The following is a 21,093-nucleotide window of genomic DNA, read 5'->3' as shown; positions in this document are numbered from 1 at the left end:
TACTTTGGAACAGATGCCACAGTTGTTGGTTTCTCAATTTTTTTTTCTGTTCTTTTTTACAATTTTATTCGCTAAACAAAATAAGTAAAAAAAATACGAAATGATAAATGTTTATAATAAAAAATGATAAATGTTTTTATCAAGCATATGACATTTCATAAAAACATATGATTTTACCGCTATAATCGTATTTATTTACTTGTATATAGATTTTAAATTGAATATATTTTAAAGATTAATAATAATACAAACTCAATTTTTAAATTTACCTGCTTCCTCAAATTTTGATTTGGGAACTGTGTTGATAAAAAAGCTGATACGTTTAATCAGAAACAAACGCCTTGGAAATATGAAAACTACGTTAATCATTTAACATCTCAACATAAATGTAAAATTTTTTCAATTTTTAACGCTTGTATAAATATCCTTTATAATACATATAATAGAAAATAAAATATAAAATAAAAGAATTCCTTATTAATAATGTATTTAATACAATCAATTATATATTATTATATTCAACAATAACAATAAAATTCGTTATATTTAGTAATATTAAATTCTTCATGTATGTACATGTATAATAATTAGCTTAAAATATTCAAACAAGATATTATATTTTAAAGTAAAGAAAAATAAATTTAATAATAAATTTGATTAAAATAGAATTAAACTTTACAAAAATTCCAATATTTGAGAAGAAAAAAAAATTAAAACTACAAATAAAATTATTTGTAGTTTTATTTGTCCATTAACATATAAAATAATTTTCGAGATAAAGTATAACATGTTATGTTTGGATTTTTTTTTTTTTTTTGACCAACTTATTAATTCTAAGAATATACTACGATACTATTAATGCTACGATACTAATGCACACCCAAGTACGATAAAGGAAACACCTGTCACAGCAACCAATGTTTATGTTTTAGCGCAGTACTCTTTCAGATCCTTGGATGATCAGAAGTGTTACTAATTCTCGTAAACGTATAAATTATAATATATCGTGTGAAATATTATATGCTTCAATATATATAATGTGATAATATATTGTTAAAAAAAAAGTGTTTTCATTGTTAACTGACAAGTTAATTATTTTATAAATCCAGTGAAAGTCAATTTAATATATTTTATTGAACACGATGTTAGAAACACGTTCTGCCGTATTTAAAATAATGAAAACTAACGCTCATGAGGAACGACAGGTATGCTTTATTATATTTATTTAATTTATATACTTACATAAAATTATATAATTATCGGCAGATTAAAAAATGGCCACCCCCATTTTCTTCGGAGATAACTCCTTATTGCGAAAGAGATTTTGACGATGTCGTTAAACGAACCTGTGCAGAAAAATCTCTTACCCTTCGAATATCGAAAGTGATCGTCATTGGAGACGTAGCAGTCGGAAAGACGTCATTAGTAAATCGGTATAATTTAAATGAAATTATTTAAACATTTTTATTAATTTAAATGGTATAAAGATTCTGTCTTCGTCTTTAAGATTTTGTCATAAACTCTTTGATAATAACTATAAGGCGACTATCGGAGTAGATTTCGAAGTCGAAAGATTCGATCTTCTTGGCGTACCATTTCACTTGCAGATGTAAGTTGATCTTCGAAGTACTTACAAACTTTCCCCGTGAAACAATTTCAAAATATTGTGCTGTAGAAACATAGTTATACTTTCAGATGGGATACGGCTGGACAAGAGCGTTTTAAATGTATCGCTGCTTCTTATTATAGAGCGGCTAATGGTAACATTTTTTTATAAACAAAAATTTAACCCTTAAGGGTTCCTAATTTATCATCGTGAAAATAATTCAATTCATTTACATTAATATAGCGATAATAATAGTCTTTGATGTGGGAAATTTAATGACTTTGGCACATTGTCAACAATGGTTAACGGAAGCATATAAAAGCAACACTAATCCTTGTCATGTTTTTCTAATCGGTACAAAAAGAGATTTACTGGTAAGAAAATAGTATAAATTTAATTTAAGAACGTATATATGTTAATTTATATTTGAAAAAAATCAAACTATATTTCGATTATCTTTTCAGTCGAATCAAGTGTACGAGATAATCGAAAATCGAGCAATAGATGTGGCAAAACGAATGAGAGCCGAATATTGGACAGTTTCAGCAAGAACAGGAGACGGTGTGGCAGAATTATTTGCAAGGGTCGCTGGTTTATGTTTTAATTCGATGGTTTTACGAGAATTGGAAATTAATAAAACAATACCAATGAATATCGGCTCGGATCTAATAAGTAGGTTATATTTTCACAGCCTTAACGACCCATTTATCATTAATTTCAATCATTTGACTTAATGCCGTTCTTCAATATTTTTCTTTCGTAGCATTGAAAAATAAATCTATGGAAAACAAAGAAAAAAAGAAAAACATTGTATCGAAATGTTTTGATTGTTCCATATAAATAAATATATTAATTTCAATGAATTACAAATGATTGACGAAATACATTATAAAATGTTACAAACTATTAAATATGTAAGTTGATTCGATTTAATAATAAAATTAAATGAAAGATATTTCTAAATGGAATTATTTGATAAATTTCAAATAAGCCGCGCGCGTTCATGCAGATTGTTACTTCCGGTAATTTCCAAGACGAACTGCCGAGTGTAAAAACCGAACTAAACCGAACTAGTATTGCTTCTTCTTCCCATCTTCACGAAGAAAAAGAGGAAGAAAGAACTAATGGGATCGTTTATCGTTTACGAAAAACTTCAAAACGCACAAGTGAAGCGAGCTTAAAATTGTGTTGTGTGTCGGCTTGTAAATTCAGTATCTCGAAAGTAAGAACCACACGCTCGGCAACCTTCGGCAACCTTCCGACCGTGACACTCGATTTGCCATCATTGTCGATCGTAATTCGTCGCAACTGAAATTCTTTTCATTTGCCTCCTGTTATATATTCTCCTTCGGACGCACGAATATAGACAGACAGACAATAATATCATACTAACTATTATCGGTCTAGTTTTCCAATCTTAAAAAGTAATAATTTCAATAGGTCCGTTAATTAAATCGTGATCAAATTTTTCATAGAGGATCCATCATTAAATCAACTTCAAACAAGAGTTATACAGCATCACGTTATTTGTACATTGTCCTTCCGTACGTGATTCGCAAACTCGTTAACCGTTCGAATTTTGAACTAACAGTGTTTCCTTGGTACAGTGTCGTTTCTAAAGAGAAAAAGAAGAAAAAAACAAAAAAAAAAAAAAAAGGAAAAATCAGAAGAAAGAAGAGGAAAGTCACATGGTGATCGAATATTTTGTGAAAATCAAGAAAGAGAAGCAATTTACCAAAAATCAACAACATCGATCGGGGAAATCGAATCATTTCTTTCGTAAGTAAATTCAACATGATGCATTCCAACAGGTGGTGATTGTCCGAACAAGATGATAGACAGAGAGAGAGAGAAAAGGAGGGAGAAAGAGAGAGAGAGAGAGAAAGAACGCGAATAAAGTAGAAAGAAATGGATGAAATGATAAAGACAAAATAATAGATAAAAATAAATAAAAGAAGTGAGATAGACAAAAGAGGGAGAGAGAGAGAGAGAAAGAGAAAAAGAGTACATATTTTAATAGTAATCAAAATTAACTTTTTTCATTCTTCGAATTAATTTTTATTGGTTGATTCGTCGTTTGACTTTTTTTAATATTATTTCGTCTATCTTGCAAGTTTTTATTGTCAGTAAGAAAAAAAAAGCCGATCAATACAATCTTCGTCCTTGAAAGCAAATTTTATTCATATACATATTAAAGTAACATTTATTTTAGTCTATTAATATTTATTTATCCGTCAGAGACTTGTTCCCGGCAAAAACTATTTGTCCCGAAGTTAACCAATAGTTGGGTCTTACTTTTTTTTTTTAATTATACATTTGAAATAAAAGATAAAATTTAGTAAAAGCAAAATTTAAAAATCACCTTAGTATATTTATGATAATGTAACGCTATTCTTTTGTACATTTCATTTTATTTCCATTTGTAAAAGAGTGATGAAAAGAATATTTGTGTATATATATATATATATATATATACTTTTTGTCACTACGTATATATATATAAAAGCATTGATTTTAGACAATTTATATACTTGTAAAAAATTAAACTTGTAAGAAATTATATTTAAAACAAAACGGAAGTAATTTGTGTATGATTTATTTTGACTGATTATTTTAATGACATTTAAAAGCTTATAATAAAAAAAAATCATTAATCTGAATTTTAAGTATTTGATGATGATTCATTGATTGTTTCTTTTTTTTTGAAAAGATTATTTAAAAGATCCACTATATACGGATTCGCGTCACACAATGCCGGCCATTTTCTTATTTCTTCATTGTCATTGCCATTAGCATTTGTCTGTCGAACTTTGACCCTTCCGCCTTCCTCCATTTTCCCATTCTGAAATTTTTCATCATCGCATGATTCAATACGACATAAGTATTATAAGCTAATTTGTTTTCATTACTTTGTAATTTTACTATTAAACTATATACTTTTGGATTTAGTTATATAATTTGTTCAGCATCAAATAATATAATAGTATGTTATCGCGCATAACAATGACGAATATTTGATATAAAAAAGAATATATTAAAATATTTTGAATATTAAATACTAGAAAAGTAACAAAATCCGATAAACTTTCTAAGCTTACAATTTGAAACAACTTAAGATAATCAAAGAGTTTTTCTATCTGAACCATATTATCAAAATAAATATGAAAGAAGGTCACGAAGTAAGGTCAAATTTTGCTTACTTTACAATATTTTATCGACCGAAAATCGTTATTATTGTGTCCCGGAGATCCTGACATGATGACTCCTTTTTTGTCACGTAACGTCTTCAATAATACAATTGAGATTTATGGCCAATTCTTATTCATATAGATTACGTAGATAATTTACATAGGTAATTACGTAAGTTGCAAGGAGGAAATTCTTTATATTGCTTTATATAAAATTATTTAATTGAGACACGTATATGAAAAGCATTTTTTTATGCATTAAAATGTTTCGATTTAAAATATAAAAAAAGAATATTGATTTCATTTACATTTAATTCTTAACGATTAATAATTTATATATATAAAAATTTTCTCTAAATCTATTACATATATATATTATATATATTCGATCACTAAGGGTTAATTTATTTGTAATTTATCCAAAAAGTTTTCATGTCATAGTCAGAAAAAGAAAAAACCATAGTAACTTACATAATTTGAGAAAATGATTGATGCCTAAATGATTATCCCTCAATTTTTATATATACCAATTCGTGAAATGATGCATACTGACTATTGTATATCGTTTTTTCAGTTCGATAGAATATTGTTCATGGCTTTGAGATCAATTTGTTCTTTCTTCTTTGATTAGGTTGTTGTATTTCTTTTTGTATTTTTTTGTTTTTTGTATTTTTTCTTTTTTTAAAAGTATTTAAATAATTTCCAATTAAGCTTTAAGAAGTTCCAGTACTATTTCGGAAGCCATTTTAGTAGCAAAACAAAAAAACATTTTTCCTTGGCTGCTCCTAATGACCTCGATATAACAGTAAACAAAAGAATGAAAACAACAAATTTATGATTTATCGCTACTAAAAAATTCCTCTAAAAAGCAATTGTAAATTAGCCTTTAAATAGATAAGCATAGCGATTAATAGAATTACATCAGTTAGTGAACTTTCTGAGAATAATCTACAACATAATCAATGATGTAATTACAAATTATGTTTTTACCGTATTTATAAATTTCATTAATAAGTTAATCATTTTCTTTAATATACTTTTCTTTATTACATATATTATATATAATGGGTGTCTCATTTTAAATAATATAGCTAAATGTCTCCAAATCCTATTGATTTTATAAAAAAATATTTCAAATAAAAGTTACAAGATTTATATAAACCCTATGTGTGTGTGTTAATCAAATCATTTACGAAATATTTATTATAAATATTATAATTTTATCAAACGCTATGCATATCTATTTAAAATCTAATTTATAATTGCTTTCTAGAGAAATTTCTAAGCAATGGTAAATAAAAACTATTATACTTTATATTCTTTTGTTATATCATTCATTGTGATATGTGTGTATATATATATATATATATATATATATATATATATATATATAGGTATATTTGTCATTAATAATAAGCAACTTTTCTATCTATACTATTATTAATATACAAGTTGATTCGCATAAAGTTTCCATTGTAAATTCACAGGATATAACATTCTGGTTAATATGACATTTTCGTTGAGATTTTATAATCATCGATGGATTTTTTTTTTTTTTTCTTTTTTTTCTTCCTTTTTTCTTTTTTTTCTTCCCTTTTTTTTTTTTTTTTTTTTTTTTGGTTGAGATAATTTTGTTATCATAAACGAATTCTCAACTAAAATGAATTCGCTCTCTTCCACTTGGACTAAATCGACGATATAAATTTGTTGATTTTCTGATCACTTTAAATAGAAAAGTGTGGTTAGAAAAAAAATGAAAGATTATAAAAAAAAAATCTGTTTTAATATCAATTATTTAAAAAAATTTTTTATGGACAATTGAGTGGATAGAAACACTCACATACATGCATACATATATATATATATATATATATATATATATATATATATATATATATACATGCGTATTTAAAGTTGACAAAAAGATTTTTGGATATTTCAAATAGTTTCAAATATAAAAATATCTTTTACACGCTTCTCTCTATTTTAAGAACATATGGAAAGTTTATGCAGTCATATCGTAAAACAAATGGTAGACAATCACAAAGAATAAAGACAAAATGGATAAAATGGATGGAATGATAAAAAATATTCCTAATTTAATGAATTGATCTGTAATTTTTATCGTTTGACGTACGAACATACATACAAACATATATATATATACGCACACATTTGAATTCTTATCTCTCTTGTGTAAATTTTACATATGAATCTATATTCATTATTGTCTAATGAAACTTGATAATAATGCAAATTTTTATAATTTTTTTCAACATTGTTCTCATTCTATCCCTTTCATTATATCGAAAAAATATAAGATTTTCACTTTCGTCGTTAAATTAATATTTAATTTTTTTTTTACTAGACGCGTTAATGATTCGATCGAAAAATCGACTGATTTTTTTTTTATTTAGACGAATATGCATTAATGACACAAGTTATAATACTTGAAATTTCGTATTTCTTAATAAGAATGACATTTTATTTGTTCGTATCGATTTCGCTTTAAAAAAAAGGGAAAAACAAAAGTAACGCAACATCTTATACGATTTTACCTTACGATTATTATCAATGATCGATAAATATTATTCAAAATAAAAAAGAAATATTGCACACAAGATATTAGGTATATTTAATGCGCATATTTTTATTGTTGCACATTTAAATAAATAATATTAATAATTTCTGTTAAAAATTTCGACATTACTTATAGACCGAATCGAATAACATACGATTTTTTAATAAAATAATTTGTATATATTATTTTAGCAATTATTTTTTACGGAAAAAATTCCACATTATTGGCCAACCAATTCAATATCTCTTTCAGAAAAATTAATGATTAAAATTATAAAATGCGAGCTAATAAACTGAAATGTTTTCAGCTCATATTAATGTTGCTTTTATATTGCGCGTGATTATTACGGAGATAGGGAATTGAAAATCATTCTTCTACGAAAAACCAAAAAAGTTATCTTCTTCGTATGAAGATACGATATACCTACCATATGTATAAATACTTCCAATAGAGAGATAATATAAAATAAATGGAAGGGGAATTTCCCTGCCACTACGAAATCAAGTTGTGTATTCTATTAGTTATTGATTATTTATTAAAAAAAAAAAAAAAAGTAAGGTTAAAAAAGTCGTAAATCTAATACCAAAAGGTATATTTGTGTGGATAAACAAAATAAAAGATATATATATATATATAATATATATTTTATAATAAATATTATATATTTTATAAAAATATATTTAAAAGAATATATATGGTAAACCAATACTATTGTATATCACAAATAAATAAAAATTTTTGTCAATTACTAACATAAATTATAGATCGATTTCAGCTTGATTCCAATTATTGATCTCTCTTTTTTTTTTTTTTTTTTTTTTTTTTTATCGACACAGAGATAACGTTTATTTTCTATGTTATAGATATAAAATCAATCAAAAATTATCTTCTTTTTTGTATGAGAATATTGCAAAATATTTCACAATATTCTTATAATAAACTCACGTCGCGTATCATTGTTCTAATACATTTGTATTGCTGTCATATTACTTATAATCCGCTTTGATAATCTAAAAAGAAACAAAAATGAAAAAAAAAAAAGCTAAAAGAAGATAATATATATATATATATAAAAAAATAGTTCCCATTATTCAGATAATATCAATCTCAAGTCCTTAATAGGACATTGTAATCTTCGTGACATCTTAAAAAAAAAAAAAAAAAAAAAAAAAAATTACTGGAAAACGATATCTCATCGTTTTATAATTTATCTCGTTCAGTAAGTGTAATTATACTACCTACTTATATGACACAGCAAAAAAAAAAATATATATACGTTCAGCTATAGTAAAAGCATAATTTTCATGTTAGAAAAGCCTAGCATTATAAGATAAAACTTATGACGATAGCGACTACATAGGAAATGACTTGTTTATTTGTAAAACTTTTACCATTACGTACAATATCACGTTGAAGCAGTTAAGAGAGAAAAAAAGAAAGAGAGAGAAGGGAGAGAGAAAGAGAGAGAGAGAGTAAGTAATGAGGAAAGATTTGCATACGCGCATGCGTCAAAGCACGAATTGTCATGATTTGGACTAGCGGAAATCGTCGATTTTCCGTCAGTCTTGCGCGATACGTTGCATCGTTTTCATCTTTATTTACATAACAATTCGCCTGTTATAACCGTCAATAGAATAAACGTTGATTTTCTACGACGATAAATCGCTTATCAACGGTTTCCCATTTGATTTGTTATGACGAAATGGATTTACCGGTAAGAAATGAATATATTTTGAATTAAAAGTAAATCATGCGCGCTTGTATGTATGTATGTATTAAGATAATTGCATCAGCATCTATTTGAAAATTCTCATCCTTGATCACAAATATATGTCATGGCATCACATATTCAAACAAGTGTGATCACATTATCAAATTTATATATCTATATCTATAAATAATACGTCTTGTGGTATAATAGTTTTTACATACGAAATTTCAAACGATCTAACGATCGATTATTCATAAAAAACAAAAGCATTTAATATTCAAGGGCCGTACTTTTTGCAAATGCTAAAATGATCAAAATACGTTTTATCCTCTAATATTTTCATATTTTATCTTTGATACATTGGATGAATTTTTTTTTCTTTTTTTTTTTTCCTTTTTTTTTTCTTTCTTTTTTTTGGAATTTTACAATTATGTCAATGAATATTTAACACTACGATAAGAGTGAAGTTTATTTAAAGCTATTGAGGAAAAAAAAAAGAAAATGTAAATTGTATTAATAATAAAAATAACGCTGCCAGTAAATATAACAGAAGAACTTTCATAATTGTAATTTTTATTTATAAAAATGCTATCATTGATTTTTCGTTATCTTTTGATATCATTGTACACTTCAATCTTCATATACTTATTGATAAAGCTTAGAAAGAGCCTACAAAGTGTAAAAAATTTATTTGTTTAAATTGAAACAATTTATTGAATTTGTAATAAACATTAAAATATAAACCGATAATACTCTAAGAAAAAATGAGAAGCATTCTTGTTTTCGTTCGAATGTTTTCTTTTTTTTTTTTTTTTTTTTCTTCTTTTTTTTTACGATTTGATGAAACTGGTATTAACTTATCAAATATATCAAATCACTAAAATTAACAAATACGATGATTCATACATTGAAAACATTTACTCGTTCTCGAATAAAAAGTTTTAATTTCTAAATTTATTATCGATATGCAATATGTGTTTTCGAAATCACAAAATTCAATATTATCAATGAATAGAACGTAAATATTATAAAATTAATATATTTATGTGTGAATTATCGTAAACTTTGTCGTTTATTATTACATACAAAAAATAATTCTTAAAAATTTAACGAATTATTAAAATATATTTTGTTATATAATTATCATTTCTATTAGTCATCGTAATACGTAATATTTTATATTACTTGAATACTAATTCCGTAGTTATTCATTGCCAGATAAAGATTAAAATTGATTGGTTATGATGTTTCTGATATTTCAATAACAAATGATTTTTTCACATTATTATTACATACCAATCGTATAATGTACAATTCATGTGATAAATAACGTAACGATCTTATTGTTCTTCGTATAATGATCCACATTAAACGATTGTTTGTATAATATGTTGTACAATGAATTTAATAATAAACTTCTGATAACGTTACAGTTAATTGTTAAAAGAAATTACAGGTTATGTCAAAATATGGAAGAATCGCGCACGAATTTAAAAAATGACAATATTGTAGAAAACGCAAGATGATATTGCTATTTTGTGAATAACAATCGAAAGTATTATATCATGCATAAGTAAATGTATCATTTCCTAGATCTCATTTTAAATAATAAATCCGTTAACTTGTTAGTACTTTATCGATCTTATATCTTACGTAATAAAATCTGATTGCAAATGTAATACGCGATGTTTCGATAGTAATTATATATTTTTTTCCCCTTCGTTTTTCTAAGTATTCTTCACTAGACAATTAAACGAATCTCTTGAATCACAAAGTTCTATCCGAAATCAAAGAAAAAAAAAGTTGAGATAAATAATAACAGAAATAAATATAATTACTAATTATGTTCAGTATCTGACTATTCACACAATTAATAGTTTAAATTGTAATTTTCGTTACTCGTGAAACTAAGTCCAACGTTAATACTTTCGTCTTATCAATCTAAAATCATATTTGAGATTTAATTTATAGTGGCGAAGGTAATGAAATATCGAAAATTCTTTTCGTTCATATATTTTTTGTTATTATAATCAAAAGTGAGAATGATGAAATGATATTTCTTTTCTTATAATCTATTCTACAATTTAATGCTAATATAATGGATAATAATTAGTAGTCCATGCATGTTTTTATAATTTTAGTATTCCAGAAGCATTTTCTTGATGTAATACTTATCGACAACATGAGTAAAATAAATAATGTAACTCGTGTATTAATGTTATTAATGCAATCTAATAATATTATATTTTGATTATAGATTGCAGACGCATCACAACCAAAAGCAGTAAGGATGGCTGGGTCTCCAGTTATAGAAAATGAGAACAGAATGGAGACTGTTGACGAGTCTTCTTATAGTACTTTAGATTTCCTTCTACTTGGAACTCTACTTTTGGTAGCCATATGGTGGCTTATGCGCAGAAATAAGCAAGAAGATACTACATTTACTACTAAATCATATTCCATTCAGTAAATATTATATTTATCAAATTTTAATATCTCTGTAAAAGTTCTTCTTATAATGGAACTACTTTTTTTTCTTTTTTTAAGACCAACATCATTTACATCATTAACACCATCAGAAAATTCTTTTATAAAAAAGTTAATATCTTCTGGTCGAAGTTTAGTTGTATTTTACGGTAGTCAAACTGGAACCGGTGAAGAATTTGCAGGCAGATTAGCCAAGGAAGGTATCCGATATAAATTGAAGGGTATGGTTGCAGATCCAGAGGAATGTGAGATGGTAAACGATGAATCATATAATTTACAGAATTCAGAAATTAGACTACACATACTATGATGTTTATTATCTTTTAATTATCTTAATAGGAAGAATTAACGCATATGAAAAAAATTAAAAATAGTCTAGCAGTATTTTGTTTAGCCACGTATGGAGAAGGTGATCCTACAGACAATGCAATGGAATTTGTTGATTGGCTAAAGAATGGAGATCCAGATCTTACAGGCCTAAATTATTCAGTAAGTACTGTTATAAATGTAATATACTACTTGTTATAGATGTAATATACTTTAAAAAATTTTAATTTACATATAATATATAAAGGCATTCTTTAACAAGGATATATATACTAAATAGAATTTGATAAAATTATATATCATAATATATATATTTACATTACTTGACAATGAGAAATTATTAAATTTTCTAACAATATACCTCTTAATACGATCGCAGTGCCAACTAATATTTCTATCCGGAAATTACGTCATTTCTCCTAACTTTAACATTGTCTGATATAACCTTTATATTTATACTAACCGGACCAATCATAGAGATATCCATTAGGTTAAAACGAATTAGAAGCACACATTGAACACAGCTCGTATACTTACATAATATCTTCAATATTATTCAACATGTCCATTTAAGTTACATAAGCACTTAGTATAGTTATACATGCACACGTTTGATATATACATCTTTATATTCGTAAGTGATCTATTAGTTTTGCAAGTTCAAAGATAAATCGATTAAAATAATGCTGTAATAAAATGAGAATTGTAATATCTCATACCTACATATTTAATAAATTTTCACACAACTACTATATAATATCGAGGACATGAAGTTAAAATATTTTGGTCGGTTAATGAATACATTTGTTCATTGGTGCAGCGCCACGTTGTGTCATTCTTTAATATTATATCGTAAACCGGAAGTTAGGGTACTCACATTTATATTTAAATTATTTTAAAGTCAGAAATATTAAATTCCTGTAATTAAGTTCTTGAATATTAAGTAAGTGTAAAATATTCTTTCATTTTATGTAGGTATTCGGACTTGGAAACAAAACTTATGAACATTACAATGAAGTGGCTGTATATGTTGATCATAGATTGGAACAATTAGGTGCTACCCGTGTTTTTGATTTGGGATTAGGTGATGATGATGCCAAGTAAGAAAATAATTATTGATTCATTTATAACATAATTATGTTTATAAATATTATATTAATTAAAAAATTATATTAATTTTTATTACAGTATAGAAGATGATTTTATTACTTGGAAGGACAAATTTTGGCCAGCTGTCTGTGAATTCTTTGGTATTGAAGGTACAGGAGAAGATGTCAGTATTAGACAATATAAATTAACGGAACATGTTGATATTCTGCCTGAATGTATTTATACTGGAGAAATAGCACGTCTTCATTCTTTTAAAAATCAAAGACCGTAAGATCCTATTCATACAAAGATGATATTTTATAAATGATAGTTTTATATATATATTTTTTTTCTTTTTTTAATAATAGTATAATTTGCAATTTAATGAGTTTAATAAAATTTATAAGTATTTATGTTTGCTTTTGTACAGACCATATGATGCTAAAAATCCTTTCTTGGCACCAATCAAAATCAACAAAGAATTACATGGTCCAACATCTGATAGATCTTGTATGCATATTGAGTTTGATATAGAAACATCTAAAATGCGTTATGAATCTGGCGATCATTTAGCTGTATATCCTGTTAACAGTGCAGAGTTAGTAAATAAAATTGGCGAAAAATGTGGTATTGATTTAGATACTGTATTCACTCTTACTAATACAGATGGTATGTTTTATATAGGAAATAATTATATCTAATGAATATAATATAGAATTTTATATTAATTTTATAAATTTACAATTTCAGAGGAATCCACTAAAAAGCATCCATTTCCATGTCCTTGTACATATAGAACTGCTTTAACTCATTATTTGGATATAACTGGTAATCCAAGAACTCATATTTTAAAAGAGTTATCAGAATATGCTAGTGATCCAATTGATAAAGAGAAATTAAAATTGATGGCTTCTACTAGTGCTGAAGGTAAAGCTGCTTATCAGCAATGGATAGTACAAGAAAACAGAAATATTGTACACATCTTAGAAGACATCCCTAGTGTGAAACCAGCCTTGGATCATTTGTGTGAAATTTTACCACGATTACAATGCCGTTACTATTCCATTTCTTCATCGCCGAAGGTATGTTTAAGTATCTTTTTAACCTAAATGATAGTCATTTTTTCTTCTTATATCTATATAATATGACTCTTTTACTATAAATATATGTTATATATTTAAATACTTTATTCCTTTTTTTTTTAGCTTCATCCAAATTCAATACATATTACTGCAGTTGTCGTGGAATATAAAACACTAACAGGTAGAATTAATAAAGGTGTAACAACCAGTTGGTTAAAAGAAAAACATCCTTCGAACCCGCCTTGCCTTGTTCCTATATTTGTACGAAAATCACAATTTCGTTTACCAACACGATTGACTACCCCAATTATTATGATTGGACCTGGAACTGGTTTAGCACCATTTAGAGGTTTTATACAAGAACGAGACTTAGCTAAAAAGGAAGGTAAAGAAGTCGGTGATACGATTTTATATTTTGGATGCAGAAAGAAGAATGAAGATTATTTGTATAGAGAAGAATTAGAAGAATACGTAAACAGCGGCATGTTAAAATTACATATTGCATTTAGTAGAGATCAGCCTCAGAAAGTATATGTAACACATTTACTTGAAAATAATAAAGAAGAAATATGGAGAGTCATTGGTGAACAAAATGGTCATATATACGTCTGTGGGTTAGTATAAATTAAAATTTGATATATTTTTATCTATTTCTCCTCTAATTTTTTTTCTTAAATTATTAAATTTGCTTCATAAATATCTGCAAATTTATTCATTTACAGTGATGCTAGGAATATGGCTCGTGATGTACATAATATATTACTAAAAGTTGTAATGGAAAAAGGAAATATGTCAGATAAAGAAGCAACAGCATATATTAAGAAAATGGATTCGCAAAAACGTTATTCTAGTGATGTTTGGAGTTGAATGTTATTTAATAATTTGAATATCTTATAAATTTATATAAAATAAAATTGTCTGTGCAATATTTGATACAGACTAATATGTGAATGTCAAACATTGACTATATATATATATATATGTAAGATTTTATACATTATAAACTATTATAGAACGATAAAATGAGACTATTATAATATCTTATAAAATAGCTTTAATTTTATTATCTATATGATAAAGATATGAAGTAAAATTAATTATTAATCGATTTATACAGTATACTACCTATATATGTTACAGTAGGCTATATTATTCTATTAATTTACTTAATATACTGATATATATATATATATATATATTTAGTTGTTTTAATTTCACTGATTTATTGTTAATACTGTTTTAAACAATTATTTTTATTTTTATTTTTATATAAGTATACGGATAAAATATATATATGTAGTTTATTAACAACTAATATACTATTATTTTCGACCGTGCTAATTAAATTATTAAGAATGAAGATGAAGTAAAAAGAGAATATTTGCTATGTTTAAATACACAACATCGAATTAATACATTATATTGATTTATTATATAAATGATTAAGATTTTTTTTATAAAATTAATAATGAATATAATACTTTTCAAAAAAATTTCTATCTGAAATCCATTAATCATATTATATATTATATTTCATATAGATAATAACATAGTAAAATTATTTATAATTAATTGATCACACAAAAAATTAAATCATAAATATATATATATATATTTATATATTTTAAAGGAAATCTATAAATTTATATATATGTATACATATAAAATAACTATTTCATTCTAAATATTAAAGCTATTTTGGAGCATTAATAAATTTTATAAGAGTTGTTAATACTAATAAGACTGTTATACTTTGTAAAGAGAACTATTACTATTTGAGCAAGTTTAAATTGATTGAACTATCTAGTTACTTGTAGAAAATTTTTTTAGTCAATGTTATATGAATAAAGTTACAATGTTATAATACATATTTAATACATTAAAATGTGTTTAAAGAAGACTTCGTGTAATTTAATTTCTCTCAACAAATATTTTAAGAAATAAAATATATTTACAATAACTTATATAATATAAAGACATTTTTCATTATTATTGTATCAGTATATGGTAAGAATGGTAAGAAAAATATTTGACATATGATTATCGTGTTAAAATAACTAAAAAAAAGAAAGTGTTCTAGTTTTTTAATTATAAGTATTCATTGTTTTATATAATCGTTCATTTGAATTATTTTCTATAACAACACTTAATTATCCATTATCAATGATACAAAGTCATCTTTTGAGCAGGGTGAATCTTTATCTAAATCATCAACAGAAGACAATTTTTTAAACCACTTTTCTGCAGTATATTCTTTTAAAATATCTTCTCCATATGCTATACATGTTGCTTTTGAAATTTTTAAATAAAGTTTACATTTATAAAATAAATATGGTTGAATTACATTAGATTTAACATTTAAAAAGTGTTTAAATTCATAATATAAAAGTTCATACCGAATTAAAGTATAGTGATTGACTACACTTTATTATAAAAAGATATATTATCACAAAAATATATTATCTTTGATATAGGATAAAAACTTGGGATCTACAAGTCATAATAATAAGTTCTTACAAATAACTCTACTGAAAACTACATGAACTTCTTTGCTTCTGTAATATGTATTTATTTTGATATCAATTACAGAGGAAATATTATGTTATACTATTATATTTCATATATACAATTTCATTTGAATTTAAAGTTCGAATTTTCAGTAACAGACAGTAGTATTGTTTATTTAGTTATAAAAATATTGAAAATTTCGAGATTATTTTTTGACCAACGTAATATTTCTTTATGCCAAGCATATATTCAAAACGTTATGTTCAAGAACAATTTAAATGAGCTTCATATAGAATGTTTATGATTACTCAACATATATGTACAAGAATACAACATTAGAATAGTACATGTATTTCTATACAAAAATGGCGCTTTATATTTTGCGCACGTGTGGAATGGTGCAGAAGTAGGTTATATTTTTATGTTAAAAAAATTAACACAAAAAATATAAAATGATGACTTCCTCATTATTTGTTAATAAAAATATTGTAAGACAATGTTTTCGTTGTATGAGCACAATGAAAAAACAGTCATCCGCTGAATATTGTTTGGAATTGGTTAGGTATGCTCATTGTATGCAATGCTAATATCAAAATATAAAAAAAGTAAATTATATTATAACAAGAAATTGATTATTTTTTCTATTTCTTTAATTGTGCGTTGATTTTTATCTGTTATGTTATAATATATCAACATTTTCTATTTTTAGAAAAAGAGATTATGAGAATTTTTTATGCACGTTACTACTTCCTAATAATATAAAAGCTGCAGGTTTTGCGATTCGTGCTTTTAACGTTGAAATAGCACAAGTTGAAGACCAAATAAGTATAAAACACATAGGAATAATGAGATTACAATTTTGGAAAGAAACGCTGAATAGGATATATGATGGTATGCCATCAGAAACACCAGTTGCTTTAGAATTACATAGGGTAAAGATAATATTATAAAACAATTATATAAGCAATTATACTTATTTAAACATAAGTTATTTCCTTCAATTTTCAAACAGATATTACAAAAACACAAACTTTCAAAAAGATATTTTAAACGTCTAATTGATGCTCGGTTAGATAAATTAGAAAAATCTACATTTCCTAATATACAAGCAGTTGAAAATTATGCTGAAAGTACTGTTTCATCAATTTATTACTTATTATTGGAAGCACATGGTACAAAAAATATAAAAGCAGATCATGCAGCTAGTCATTTGGGCAAAGCACAAGGAATTGTTACTTTATTGCGCTCCATTCCATATCATGCCCAAAAACGTGTTATTGTTTTACCAGAAGATATTTTAATGAAACACAATATATCATCCGAATCAGTATTACGAAATGTAAAAAATACAGCTCTGAATGATGTAATATTTGAAGTAGCATCTTGTGCCAAACAACATGTAGAAGAGGTACTATGCCTTTATTATACGTCATAACAATATTGTTAAGTACATTTTTTTTAATAATTGTTTCAGGCAATCTCACTTAATACTTTGCAGGAAAGCAAATCAATATTTTTACCAATAATTTGTATAGAAAATTATTTAGAAGAATTAAGGAAAACAGATTTTGATATTTTTCATCCAAGACTTGTAAGAAGAAATGGTTTTTTACCATTGCAACTTTTATGGAGAAAGATAACTGATAAATTTAGTAAATAAAATTTTAAATACATAGGTATTATTTTCTTCTAGTAGAAAATATTAAAAATGGATAGAAATGATGAGATAAAAAAAAAAATTTTGTTTTTTAAAATCCGCCACTCTGATGTATTTAATGTATTATATGTAAATGAGAATTAGATATTAAAGTCATATTGACATATTGCATTAACAAGGTATGAATAATATCATAAATAATGGTTAATTAATGATTCTTTATTTATCATTAATTTGTATTTTTATGCTATTTACGAAAAATATACAGTAGCGATTCCTAGCGGTAACAATCAAAATCAAAGCATCAATATAACATTTAGCCCTATCAACTGTCCTGAACTTAACCTGGTTAATGTTCTAAAACTGTGTAAACCCGTCATGGCCATATGATAGAAGAAGAAAAAGAGATAAATATAAAATAACAAGAGGTAAAGACTACTTATTAAGAGGATACAAGAAAGAAAATTCTCCCGACAATTGGAATAAACATTAATATTGAAAAAATTAATATTGAAATGAATCAGAGATCAAGGTACGCGCTTCTGTTAATACATAATGTAATGTTCAAGTAACTGTTGTGATGTGGAACTAAATACATACGTGATAATAAGCGATTATAACGAGTAAGTGACAATTAAAAATATCTATTGTATACTACATATATTTACAATTCACTCAGAAATGAGATTTACGTAGAATCAAATAATCACGTGTTTGTATATAAACATACTATGCACCTATCAAAATGAAGAGTTTTAAACATTACGTTTAAACACTTTTTTTTTAAATATAAAATGAATATTTTTCTTTACAAATTTTGTTAATTATATATTTATTTGTAGTTAATACTTCGAATATAATTAATGTCGTGTACATTAATCGAATACATTAATGTAAATTATTTGTAGTTTTTCATAATATTGATTATAGTTCTTCTTATTCAATAATTCAAATAAAAACTTTTCTTACAGTTCTTAAAAGTATACTCTATAAATAGACTGTTGTGTCTATGGAAGTATATTCTGATGTATGTTTGCGATCATGGAAGTAAAATTAACGGATAAGTTATATAGGATTCAATCTGTAGATCGTGCTAGAAAGATACCAAGTTTGAATTATTTATTTGACAAATCTACGAAAGTTTATGATCGTATGAAGGGAGCAAATACGTTTGTTAATTGGGCATTCGATATGGTAGAAAATGTTGTAAATATTGTTATTGAGAAATCAACGCCAGTTGCTAGATTAATGGAAAAACCTATTTATACTTTGGATAAGACACTGTGCCAGGGTTTCGATTTTATGGAAGTGAAACTGCCTATAATCAAAGAAGAACCTAAAGAGGTAAGAATATTTCAATTTATATTAAAAATTATCAACCATTGATAAGTTTTCATTGTCATTTTTTTTATTCTTTTAGATATTAGATAGGACAAAATCATTTGTTACAAATCATCTACGTCCAGCCGTAAAAACTTTTTCTAATCTTAAACATGAAACAAAGCAAAAAGTCAGAATTATGATTTTACTTACCTATTATAAGGTACATTACTTACGTTTATATAGTTGGCAACAAGCAGACAGAGTCATGTCCACTCAAACAGGAATCAGTATTCTAAAAACTGTGGATAATACAACACATCTCGTAGAATTAATATTAGATAAGTACTTACCTGCGTCACATGAAGAAATAGAAGAGGACACAGGTATAATTTTATTTATTAAAAATAATAAATTATAGCATAGATACTTTATTTTCATTTGAATTTTATATTTAATAGAGGAATTATGCAGTGAACACGCTAAATTACATCATACAGTAGAAAGACTTACTGAGTTTGGTAGTCGTGCTTCTCGTCGTATTTATCTTGCTTTAGTGGAACATTCGCAACATATGTATAAAATTGAAATACTTATACTAATATTGTATGCTCTTATTGTAATTCAAACTATGAAAGTGTTGGAAATACTATTTACTTTCGTATTCAAATTGTTTAGTAGTTATGCATACTTCTTTTTTTTAGGAATTTTGCACATATTACAATGGACTTATTCGTAATTTCAACAAAATCACGTATAATATAAAGCTGTGTATTTTGTAAAGGTATTTTTTCATAGTTGATACAAATTTAATTGTGCTGAAAGAGTAAAATTAATTATAATTACGCGAATTACTATTTATGTATTTTTTTTAATGTTTTTTCTTTTTTTTTTTTTTTTTTTTTTTTTTTTTTTTTTTTTTATTAATACTGTTATGTTTTTATATTAGTACTTATTATACGTACGTTTATTCAAACAAAAATGAAAAAATGTTTATCACAATTTCTTTTATTTATTTATTTCTTTATGTACCACCGTAGAAAACAATAGCTCTTGCAATATAATTGCTTTTTTATCAAAAACAAGAAATATCTATTGTTAAGGATTAAGCAAATTTTTATCTGGATCATTAACATCCAAGAAATACATATATTACAGAAATTATTAATTAAAGATGACACATTTGATTTATATTTTAGCAATGTATTTGAATCCAGTTTACATACGAATATAAAGAAATTTAGTTAGATACTATATTATGTATAAACTAAAATTGAAAGAAATTTATTGAACTGATACTTTAATATTGTTATCAATTCTATCTATTATATACCAATTAATATGTACAAATTAATAATGTATTACAATATCGTTTCGTTTATCATTTCATGAAAAATTGAGGAAATAGTCTGTTTTACTGATTTTGTTCAAGTGCTTCAAGTTTTTGTGCGTTATATTAATAAATTGTTCATAATACATTTGCACTTATAATTTCATTTTAATGTGTTCGATAATATAGAAACTGTTTAATTTTTTT

At 25.3% G+C, this 21,093-nt stretch overlaps 4 protein-coding genes and 1 long non-coding RNA gene across 11 annotated transcripts; 4 read left to right on the top strand and 1 right to left on the bottom strand.

Moving 5' to 3' along the window:
• Positions 1-676: 676 nt before the first annotated feature.
• LOC124954661 (ras-related protein Rab-34-like) lies at positions 677-3,329 on the top strand. The gene is made up of 7 exons (XM_047507907.1): positions 677-1,205; positions 1,267-1,433; positions 1,508-1,609; positions 1,696-1,760; positions 1,850-1,980; positions 2,071-2,278; positions 2,370-3,329. Exons 1-7 carry the CDS (start codon positions 1,143-1,145, stop codon positions 2,444-2,446), a joined length of 813 nt encoding a protein of 270 aa, XP_047363863.1. The 5' UTR covers positions 677-1,142; the 3' UTR covers positions 2,447-3,329.
• LOC124954660 (NADPH--cytochrome P450 reductase) lies at positions 2,702-15,154 on the top strand. 3 transcript variants are annotated; one of them, XM_047507906.1, is made up of 11 exons: positions 2,702-3,150; positions 3,214-3,385; positions 11,344-11,552; positions 11,634-11,826; positions 11,913-12,062; positions 12,876-13,000; positions 13,089-13,277; positions 13,420-13,658; positions 13,740-14,071; positions 14,195-14,685; positions 14,794-15,154. In XM_047507906.1, the coding sequence occupies exons 3-11, from the start codon at positions 11,377-11,379 to the stop codon at positions 14,936-14,938; spliced, it is 2,040 nt and encodes a 679-aa protein (XP_047363862.1). In that variant the 5' UTR covers positions 2,702-3,150; positions 3,214-3,385; positions 11,344-11,376; the 3' UTR covers positions 14,939-15,154. The 3 variants fall into 3 exon arrangements, with proteins under 3 accessions (XP_047363862.1, XP_047363861.1, XP_047363860.1); XM_047507905.1 differs by having other exon boundaries at positions 2,702-3,385; XM_047507904.1 differs by lacking the exons at positions 2,702-3,150; positions 3,214-3,385 and adding an exon at positions 8,858-9,089.
• LOC124954662 lies at positions 4,185-12,739 on the bottom strand. 2 transcript variants are annotated; one of them, XR_007102605.1, is made up of 2 exons: positions 12,438-12,739; positions 4,185-4,448 (listed from the first exon to the last, which is right to left on the bottom strand). It is a non-coding gene; the product is annotated as an uncharacterized LOC124954662 (long non-coding RNA). The 2 variants fall into 2 exon arrangements; XR_007102604.1 differs by having other exon boundaries at positions 12,620-12,738.
• Positions 15,155-16,083: 929 nt separating the features above from the next.
• On the top strand, positions 16,084-18,565 carry LOC124954930 (NADH dehydrogenase (ubiquinone) complex I, assembly factor 6). 3 transcript variants are annotated; one of them, XR_007102715.1, is made up of 5 exons: positions 16,084-17,141; positions 17,289-17,511; positions 17,592-17,987; positions 18,054-18,415; positions 18,508-18,565. XR_007102715.1 is itself a non-coding variant. In XM_047508601.1 (4 exons), exons 1-4 carry the CDS (start codon positions 17,032-17,034, stop codon positions 18,237-18,239), a joined length of 915 nt encoding a protein of 304 aa, XP_047364557.1. In that variant the 5' UTR covers positions 16,084-17,031; the 3' UTR covers positions 18,240-18,532. The 3 variants fall into 3 exon arrangements, 1 of the variants encoding a protein (XP_047364557.1); XR_007102714.1 differs by having other exon boundaries at positions 18,505-18,565; XM_047508601.1 differs by having other exon boundaries at positions 18,054-18,532.
• Positions 18,557-20,437, top strand: LOC124954933 (perilipin-2-like). 2 transcript variants are annotated; one of them, XM_047508609.1, is made up of 4 exons: positions 18,557-18,768; positions 19,208-19,580; positions 19,657-19,942; positions 20,018-20,437. In XM_047508609.1, exons 2-4 carry the CDS (start codon positions 19,266-19,268, stop codon positions 20,293-20,295), a joined length of 879 nt encoding a protein of 292 aa, XP_047364565.1. In that variant the 5' UTR covers positions 18,557-18,768; positions 19,208-19,265; the 3' UTR covers positions 20,296-20,437. The 2 variants fall into 2 exon arrangements, with proteins under 2 accessions (XP_047364565.1, XP_047364564.1); XM_047508608.1 differs by having other exon boundaries at positions 18,558-18,859.
• The last annotated feature ends 656 nt before the right edge of the window (positions 20,438-21,093 follow it).

Source organism: Vespa velutina, chromosome 16 (assembly GCF_912470025.1).
Source record: "Vespa velutina chromosome 16, iVesVel2.1, whole genome shotgun sequence".
Classification (NCBI taxonomy): domain Eukaryota; kingdom Metazoa; phylum Arthropoda; class Insecta; order Hymenoptera; family Vespidae; genus Vespa; species Vespa velutina.
Note: the sequence above shows the minus strand (reverse complement) of the source record. Positions and strands in the feature narration are given on the sequence as shown.